The sequence below is a fragment of the Protobothrops mucrosquamatus genome, unplaced genomic scaffold (genome assembly GCF_001527695.2).
Source record: "Protobothrops mucrosquamatus isolate PMUCROS unplaced genomic scaffold, P.Mucros_1.0 scaffold2065, whole genome shotgun sequence".
Taxonomy (NCBI): domain Eukaryota; kingdom Metazoa; phylum Chordata; class Lepidosauria; order Squamata; family Viperidae; genus Protobothrops; species Protobothrops mucrosquamatus.
Window position 1 is genome coordinate 49888 of NW_015388170.1, and position 10378 is coordinate 60265.

General features: G+C 32.5%; 1 protein-coding gene across 1 annotated transcript in view; it reads left to right on the forward strand.

The window, feature by feature from the left end:
* TMA16 (translation machinery associated 16 homolog) overlaps positions 1 to 8354 on the forward strand; it is a gene marked incomplete in the record, with an annotated part of 16491 nt that extends 8137 nt beyond the window's left edge. Inside the window, 4 exon segments of the mRNA XM_015823986.1 lie at positions 435 to 519; positions 1224 to 1372; positions 5317 to 5359; positions 6841 to 8354. Coding sequence (XP_015679472.1) covers positions 435 to 519; positions 1224 to 1372; positions 5317 to 5359; positions 6841 to 6979 — 416 coding nt within the window.
* Positions 8355 to 10378: the final 2024 nt, after the last annotated feature.

A 10378-nucleotide genomic window follows, 5' to 3' on the forward strand; every position in this document is an offset into this window, starting at 1 on the left:
AACATGAAAACAACTTCAAAGATGGGCAGGAAATTATTAAACTGTATAATACATAGTTTTGTTTACAACTGTATAATACAATAGTTTTGTTTACATTTTTATAGATTTTACAAATATCTTACTGATATGTTCATGTACATGTAGAAGTATACACTTGTATAATCTCGCATGTGACTTTGTGCCTACATTAAACAAATGTGCTTCAAAAATTATGTGATATGCTTTTTTCATACATATATATGATTTTTTTCATGATTTAAGTGGTTTTTTTCTTTTTAAAAAGAGTATTTGTGATCAGTAGCTAAAATAGATGTTTTTAATGCATTGGATATGTTAATGAATTGGAATAATTAACATTCCTGTTATATTTAATAGAAATATTGGATATCAGAATGAACCGTGAACTTTTATTTTTGTTTTTTGTTTTTTTGTAGGTGAAAAATTGCTTTGGTTTCAACACCACCTTGATCCTGACAAAATGGAATACACAAAAAAAGAAGCTTCTGAATTAGTAGAAAAGTAGGTTTATAGCAAGTGAACAAAGTGTTCTGTGTTTGGAACAAGAATGTTGAGTTGATGTTCATAATTTTATCTGCTTGGTATGTTTTTCAAATTCAAAACAATACCCTGTTCTGTGTGATATACTAGAACATCAGTTGGTATATGCCATCTTTGGTATTTATTCACACAGTGTAATTTTAACATTTCATATATGTTAATTATCATAAGTAATTAGAAACAGTTAAATTAACTGTTCTAATATAATTGTTTTCTGGAATAATGCATACTTGTTGTGTAATATTTGTAGACAACTTTTGAAGATATCTTTAGCTTCAAATATCCTGTTTCTGGATTTTGTAAACGAACTGTTATTTATTTTAAATATGAGCTGAAATTAAAAAGCAACCTTAGTTTGCAACATACACAGAGTAGTTTGAGAGTATACTGTATATATATTTTGCTTTTTTAAAATCTTTTCCTGCTAAAGAAAGCTATGCTATTAATTCTTTTGTTGTCAAATTGCTGTTTAAAATCTGGATGGTTAATGAGATTAGGACAGAGAAGTACCTTGCTTCTTATATTCCCTTCATAATTTTAAATATCAGTATTTTTGTATATATTCTTTATTTAATATTCAAGACAATTTACTGTTTCTAAATAATTGAGAAGTATTACTTTTAAAAAAAATAATGTTCCTAAAATGACAGTTTATTGTGTTTTAGTTATTTGCAGAGATTTCGTGATGAGTTGGAGCAGATTGAACTGCACAACAGCATTAAAGGACGACAGTCCAGACAGCATAGTTCCAGGGAAACCGTAATCAAGCAGACTATGGAACGTGAACGACAGCAATATGAAGGCTATGGCATCGGTATGCTGTGCTAAAAAGTAATCTGTTATTAAAATGTGCCCAGAATATAAGAACTCTGCATAAAAGAACAGTAACACATGTAAATAAAAGTTAATTGTTTTCTCATATATTACTCATACTTTATTCTCTGTATGCTGTTGGACTTTACATGAGTTTGACATTCAGATATCAGCTTCTCAAATCATTTATTTTACTGAAGAAAGCTGCAGGGTGGGTAATCTGTGTAAGCCCTTCCAAATTATGGTAGTTAATTTGATGCATGCAGAATATTCTTTAATAAAAATAGATGGCCAGTATTATCTTGTTTCTGATAAATTGATACAAGTTTAGATGAGTTTGTTTGAAAAATTCAATCTCTCTCTCTCTCTCTTTGTTAATTTGGTTCTAATTTGAGAAAAATGGTTTATACTGCTAGACAGTGTTATTAGAAATGGTAATATTTCTATTGTCTTTTATTGAGAAGAAATGCCCATTCAATGGTGTGAGTTCCCTTTCTTTCCCAGTGTTCACCATTCATTATTTTCTCTTATCAGTTAATTACAATTTTATCTGGAAAAATTAGGTGCTTTTCCAAATTTGATGTGAAACATTTAAGTGGTAAATTAGACTAATTGATTAAAGTTGCTTAATTGGTTAAAATAATATCTTCGGTAGGGCAGCATGTATTTTTTTTCTTTGTGGCAAATACAGTTTTCTCCTGATAAAGTACTTAATATAGTACATGTACATAATCTAATAAACACAAATAGAGACATCCAGAGAACAAGAGGTGCATATTCACTTGGTGTGATAACATTTCTTTCTGTCAACTTGAGCTTCTTAAGATTGAAGTCAAATCTGATTTATATGCAAATTCTCAGTGTTTCTGATTTATCTAATTCTCTGTCTAGACCAGGGGTGGGGAACCTGGGCCCTTTTACGACTTGTGGACTTCAACTGGCTGGCTCAGGAATTCTGGGAGTTGAAATCCACAAGTCGTAAAAGGGCCCAGGTTCCCCACCCCTGCCTTAGACAGTCACTTCCAGTGGTCATGCTCCATGCAGGACCAGAGGCATCCTTCCTGTCCCATGTCTTACTGGCTGGGGAATTCTGGGAGTTGAAGTCCACAAGTCGTAAAAGGGCCAAGGTTCCTCACCCCTGGTCTAGACCTATATTCCAATGCCTCTCTTTTTTAAAAAAAAAAATATGAGGCAATAACTATGTTTTAAAAACTTCAGTTATGGCTTTTTTGTAATCTTGATTTTAAAATATTAGAGTTTGATATTAGAGCTCAAAAGCTGTAATTTATGGAACCATCGACAAATTTTTGAATGCAACTGAATTACCCTGCTTTGCCAGGATTAAATTTTTAGTCCAAGCCCATGTCTTTTACTAGCAAGTTGAAGCTAGATAAGGCAGATATGTGCAAACTTGGATTTATGGGATGTCATTTAGTTTTGTAATCCAACCACAAGTTCTATCAAATGGAACATGGTGTGATGCCTGGAATTAACACTTCCGAAACCAGAAATTTGTTTTTAATAATGGAGGAAAACAACATTTGGGAAAAAGCTTATCTTAAGCTTTCTTCATTTTAACAAATTAGGGTAGCAAAATGTTGCTGCTAATATTGTTAAAATTTGGAGAGATCTTTTCTTTGTTGTCTTGTCACCAGGTTTTCTAACAGTATATTAATGTGCCTCTTGCATTTTTAAAAATTTAAATATTTTATTTTAACAAATTTTACAGAAAAAAATAGAACAAATGCACAAAAAAGGAAAGAAATATATGAAAAAACTACCAAAACGAAACCAAATAAGCAAGCAAACTAACAGAAAGGTGGAAACTGTTTATATTTGTAAAATGTTAATCAAATGTCAAATTCCATACAGTATTAATCTTGTGAACTCTAAAGCTTCCTCCTTCTGCTTGTATTCAAGATGGACAGTGATTAATATTTATATGTTACTTATATGTAAGGGTGTAGGTCTATACATATGTTGTATATAGTATGTTTAAATGTGTGTTATGTATGTGTACACTTTGAGAGCAAGCAACTAAATTTCATTTTAATGTGTGCCATTGTGCCCACAGTAAAAAATGACAATAAAGGTTATCTATCTATCTATCTATCTATCTATCTATCTATCTATCTATCTATCTATCTAGCTATCTATCTAGCTATCTATCTAGCTATCTATCTAGCTATCTAGCTATCATCTATCTATCTATCATCTATATCTGTCTATCATCTACCTATCTATATCTACCTACCTACCTACCTAAATACCTATCATCTATCTACCTATCATCTGTCTATCTATCTATCTGTCCGTCCGTCCGTCCGTCCATCCATCCATCCATCCATCCATCCATCCATCCATCCATCCATCCATCCATCCATCCATCCATCTATCTATCTATCTATCTATCTATGAAATAAGTTTTTAAATGAGTCGCTAACATTATAAAATATGCCACAGAGAAATATATTGAGTCATTTTTTGACTAATAAGATTGCCTTTTCAAAAACAGTAAGTCCCACTTCTCGTGAATCCAGTTTAATATCAAGAACACAGGTAGTCTTCGACTTAAAAACCACAACTGGGACCAGAATTTCCACTGCTAAGAGAGTTGACTGTTAAATGAGTCATGCTTAAGTTTACGACCTTTTTTGCCCACTGTTATTAGGTGAATCACTGCAGTTGTTAAATCAAATCAAATCTGGCTTCCTCCATTGAGTTTGCTTGTTGGAAGCTAGCAAATGGCAGTCATAGGCCCTCCAAGGTGCTGCAGTTGTCGGAAATACATGCCAGTTGCTAATTACCCAAATTTTGATCACTTGACTATGGGATATTGTCATAGTTGTAAGTACAATGACTGATCATAATTTACTTTTTTTAGGGCCATTGTAACTTCGAACAGTCATTAAATGAATGGTTATAAATTGAGACTACCTGTAGCACTATTTCAAATCCTCAGAATAATTAGCATTGATGGCCTAATACAACCATAACTCATCAGTCAAATGCCAAACTTCTGGGATATAATTTAACATACTAATATCTTTAACACAAACATATTCCCTATGAATCTACACATTAAAATATACTGCAACCAATTTTGGTCACCATATTACAAAAAAAATATTGAGACCTTGGAAAAAGTTCAGAGAAGAGCAATTAAAATGATCAAAGGCCTGGAGACTAAAACATATGAAGAACGGCTGCAGGACTTGGGTTTGGCTAGTCTAAAAAGAAATAGGGGTGACATGATAGCAGTATTCCAGTATTTGAGGGGCTGCCACAAAGAAGAGGGCGTCAAACTATTCTCCAAAGCACCAGAGGCAAGGACAAGAAATAATGGTTGGAAACTGACCAAAGAGAGAAGCAACCTGGAATTAAGGAAAAACTTCCTAACAGTGAGGACAATTAACCAGTGGAGCAGCTTGCCTCCAGAAATCATGGGCGCTCCATCACTGGAGATTTTTAAGAAGAGACTAGACAGTCACTTGTCTGAGATGGTATAGATTCTCCTGCTTGAGCAGGGGGCTGGACTAGAAGACCTCCAAGGTCCTTCCAGCTTCTGTTCTGTTCTGTTCTATTTTTATTTCTATTTCTATTATTTCTATTTCTATTATTTCATTCCATTCCATTCTAAAATATTATTCCAAAAATATTTCAAAGATTCAGAAGACCAAATCATATGAGTAAATGATGATCAGATTTTTTTTTTTACATTGCTAACAAAGTAAATCTAATATCCATCCTTTTGAATGTATTGTTGGGATATCCTATAAATTTGAAATAAGATATTTTGATGAATCAGTTTTAATTTCCAAAATGAGCAAAATAAACAAGATGAGTTGGTCATTAACAAAATAACAAGACAGTTGAAGATCACTAATCTTTTAATTTCCTTACTTTTAATCTATTGCTTGATATAGATTCAATTTCTTTCCACAGAAATCCCTGACATTGTAAACTGTAAACATCTTCGATATTTCAGGTGAGTTATTTTCTAACTACCTCCAAATGGGACGGGCAGGGATACATTACTCCAGGATAATTTCTGTCTATTTTCAAAAGAGGACACAATCTTTTAGTCCCAAGTAATTTAGTATGAACAGTCTATTTTCCAACAATGGTATACATCATATCAGTTTCAAATAATAAAACATTTTGAACATCGTATTGTGATTCCTTGTGTTATAAAGAATATTACTTTATAAATATAGGAATTTATCATTTAATAACATTCAATTGATGTACTGTAATTCAGAAATAAACTGAAAACATGTAAAAATTGAAGGTTTATATATTTGTATATCTTTGCCTTTTTCTCTATTTTTAACTGTATTAGTATTAGACTTTTATAAAAAAATAAAATGTTATTCTTGATGTTATTTTAATTGCTTGACACAATGCCTGGGGAAATCCTATTTAGATGGAAATCCATTTAGGGTTAGGCTTAAGCTTGTTTGACTGGAGGCTAAAACATATAAGGAACGGTTGCTGGAATTGGGTATATCTAGTTTAACGAAGAGAAGGATGAGGGGGGACATGATAGCAGTGTTCCAATATCTCAGGGGCTGCCACAAAGAAGAGGGAGTCAAGCTATTCTCCAAGGCGCCTGAAGGCAGGACGAGAAGCAACGGGTGGAAACTAATCAAGGAGAGAAGCAACCTAGAACTAAGGAGAAACTTCCTGACAGTTAGAACAATTAACCAGTGGAACAACCTGCCTCCAGAAGTGGTGAATGCTCCAACACTGGAAGTTTTTAAGAAGAGGCTGGACAGCCATTTGTCTGAAATGGTATAGGGTTTCCTGCCTGAGCAGGGGGTTGGACTCGATGACCTCCAAGGTCCCTTCCAACTTTATTATTATTATTATTATTATTATTATTATTATTATTATTATTATTATTATTATTATTATTATTATTATTATTATTATTATTATTNAAGGTTGGGTCATTCCCGTTTTAGAAGAAGTCAACTGCAGAAGCTGATGAGCTTTGAGAGAGCAGTGCACATTAATTTCTGTCCCAAATAACAAAATCCAGGAAGAAATTAATTGAAAAACAGAGATGGAAGGTTGTATTAGCAAAATTTCTTCAGATAATGCAAATTTTCTTTTGAGATACTTTCCCTAGGCTACAATAGTTAGGATCAGTTTATAAAGAAGGTTGAGCCATTTTACATATAAATTGGACCCAGAATATTTTGGTTTTTCTTTAATTTGGTGTGGGTGTCATATTTATTTAAGTATTGTACACCCATTTTAGAGTATACATAGTAGTTTTCCTGTGTTTCCTGCATCATAGGAATTTCAGTAGTCTTTTGAAAACATCTCTTTGAATTAGCTGGGTTTATTCCAGTGTTCTTTCCAATCTTTTTTGTTTTAAAATAGGAGAAATGATTGATCGTCAATATAAATATTATAGTTTCCATCATCTAATGCTTGTCATTTTTCTTCCGTTTCTACCAGAGACTGGGATGGTGACTTGAAGAAGCTACCAAATATTAAAATGAGAAAGTTATCCAGTAAAGATGTCTGCAGTAGTAGAATGGAGAAGGCAAACATTGAAGCTGAAAATGAACTGTCTGCAGCACAGGATGTGGACTAAAGAGAATTCGCTGGATATCTGAAAACAGATTGGCAAACCAGTGTTTTAACTGTCTATGGAAGTAAGAAACAAGAAACTTTCAGTCAACCACGAGTACCTGCAATTCTGACAGTTTATATACTGCAGTTTATAATATATCAATGTCTTTTGAAAAAAACAACAGTGCAATGTGTGTAAGGTTCATAAAAATGCTTGATATTATATTGATAGAACCAAATTCTGATTAGTCAAAATTAATTATTCTAATGCAACAAAACAACCAACAGATTCTCATGAAGAAAAAGTCAAATATCTTCCATCTCACCTACTATCTTTCCCCAGTTGTTGTTCTTCAAGAGAAAGTACTGATCTGATTTTCATTACAATTGTTGGAGCAAAGTATCTTTAGGAGTGAACTTAAATGCATCTTTCCATACACCTTTTTTAATAGTGCATTCTGGCACTAGTCCTTCCTGAAGCTGCAGGTTGGGACCATAGCTCATAACATCACTTGAGAGTGGGGATTAAGAAATGTAGTCTCATTTGGTGGCAGGTACTATTAAGAATTCTATATAAGGCTTAAGATACCTTTTTGTCTTAAATTCTTCCAAACAATAAAAATACATAAAGGGAGGAACTGTTTTCCTATTCTCTTAACACACCACATTTAGCTCTTTTCTTTTTATAAAAAGCTATCCTGCTAAGCATACATAGATACACAATTGTTTGTCCCAGTATCTAATTTACAATATTCTGTTGAATTGGAAAGAATAAAATACAGACTGTAAAGTAGGATTGGAAAGAGTAAAATATGGGCTACAAAACAGTACTGAACAAAGCATACTAGCCAGTATGTTTAAGTTACTTTTTGGATTTGACCCTTGGGTTCTTTAGTTGAACAAGGTTCTATGTGGTAACTTGTAATATTTTCATAATTCAATTATTACTAATTTTTGGACAAGCAAAAAACTTGACTTCACAAGTTTGGCTTCAGAGAACCTACTAGTGGGCTTTCTACTTCAGTATTGATCTCTTTTTAAAACAAAGTTCCTTAACACTGATTTATAAATCAGATCTTGAAGTACAAATTCAGGCTACTGAACTGACATTTAAACTACATTCCTGAAGAATGGGGGAAAGAGAATGCAATTCTGATTTTCTTTTCTAGCCTCTAAAATTAAAACTGTTGCTCAGGACTGGACTTCATTTGGTTTTAACCAGGCTGTTCCTTGCTCAATCAAACGTCATCTGAAGCACTGAGACTGAGCTTTCGTTTAAAACACACGTGTAAAATTTGGTGCAAATTCTCAGGGCATGGGATAAGGCAATGACATCCTCCAGTTTGAAATTTCAGACCGGAGTTCTGAAGTTCTTCAGACTAGAATTATAAAATACATAATAGAAATATGACTAGTTTCTATTAAAAGAAATAATTCATAGCCATTTGAGTCATCTGTTTATTACAAATACAAATTTGTTCCACAACAATTAGTTTTTTTCTCACCCCAAGAACCCTTTTAATACACAAATCACCCACAAAAGCTCTTGCCAAAGAACTGGGTAAAACAAGTAACAAACTTGCAAGTCCAGTGATTATATATAATAAAATATTTGCATCATAGATCGCAGTGCAGTTTTCAGAAATTGAGAGATAATTTTCAGATAAATGGGAATCTGTGCAACAATGCAATACTGACTTTTGCTACTGATTGTTTTCTACCTGTAGCAATTATACTATTAGGATTTTAGATATATAGATAGCAGGAAAATTTGAATAGAATGCTGCCTAAGAGTAAAACAACCAACCGACCGACCAAAAAATGATGGAATTTAAAAATTTGCTTTTTTTCCTTAAAAGGATGATATATTCCACATTTTTTCTGCTATCTGTAACATACTTTTTCTTTAACTGGTACTCAAAAAAGACAGCATAAAAGATTGCATATTGCAAACTGTGGGACACATTTAATTTTTTTAATACAGCTGAAAGCTGTTTCTTCATACTTGTTTCTAGGTGAATCCGATTTTAAAAATAACGTAATTCCCTAAATTCTATGGAATTAAACCAAAACAAATCTTGGTTAAAACTGTTGCTGGCATAATTATAAGTTTTTTTTCTAAATTTTGGTATGGGAATCACATAGACCTTTTCTCCCAATACATCATGCTATATAAACATGCCAACATTTCTATGAATCTAGTATTTTACTGGCTCTGAAATATATGAATACCAGTCATTTACCTTTTACCACATGCATGATAATCCTTTTACACAATGTTGTCCTATATGGGCTCCATTGTATGGGCTCTGCAAAATATATAGTTGGGCAACTAACTGCCTGAACTGACAGAAACATTAGCAGAATGGTAAGAAATTCACATTGCAGTATTATTCTGAAAGTGCATTTTGTTGCATATAAGTTCAGTTTTCAGCTCTTAATGCCATCGTGATCTTCTATGAAAAGCATAGTAACATCATAAATATTTATAGTTGGAGAAAAAGCATAAATTACCACTCCAAATTATAAATATAACCCAAACTATATCTTGATCTTCTGTATGTCACTTAGAAAAGAAAAGGCAGACCACTCAGTTTGAATTTGATTTCAGCTTGTGGCCTGACTTCTTTTCCATCTCTCCCATTATCTGTGTTAAATTATGTGATCATCTAAACACCACAAAATACTATAATCACATTTTTCTTTTATCTGAAATGTTTAGTTTACAGTTCAGTTACCCAGTTTTCATTTCCAAAAGATTCCCAGCATTATAATTCTTGTCATATCTATCGTATTGTACAATATTAACTTTATGGTTAATATCTTTTCAACCAAGCTAGATTTCTGATAATGGTAACAAGCTCTGACTTACTGACATCAGTGAGAAAATACCCATTTATCTTAATGAAATTAATTGCTTTTGCAATTTCTCAATGGAACAAACAAGTATAATCATCTTAGGAAAAAGAGTTTACTTTTTTTTTTAATCTGCAGCATGAATTATAATTCTTTTAGAAATCACCAATTGCAACTTTTCATAATAAGTTCCCCTTATTACTATTTTCTTTTATTAACTCACATTACTTGGGCACAACTCACAATACAATCAACAAGCATAACAGTGATAGAAATAAGATACTTATTTTTTGGTAAATATCTTACTTTCTTTAAACCTCCGGGGTAAATACTTCTGAAATGGGATGCCAAATTATTCTTTGGATCCCTGCAGGCTGCATTTTTATATTGATATGAATTTAAACATCTTACCCTCATTTTATATTAATATATTAAAATAATAATAGTATCAAATGAACTATTGAATACTTAACTGTTAAAATTCTTTCTTGTATAGAAGTTACTGCATATACTTTGTCAATTAAGTTCACACTGAATATTGTCATAATTTGAGTGCTGTCCACAC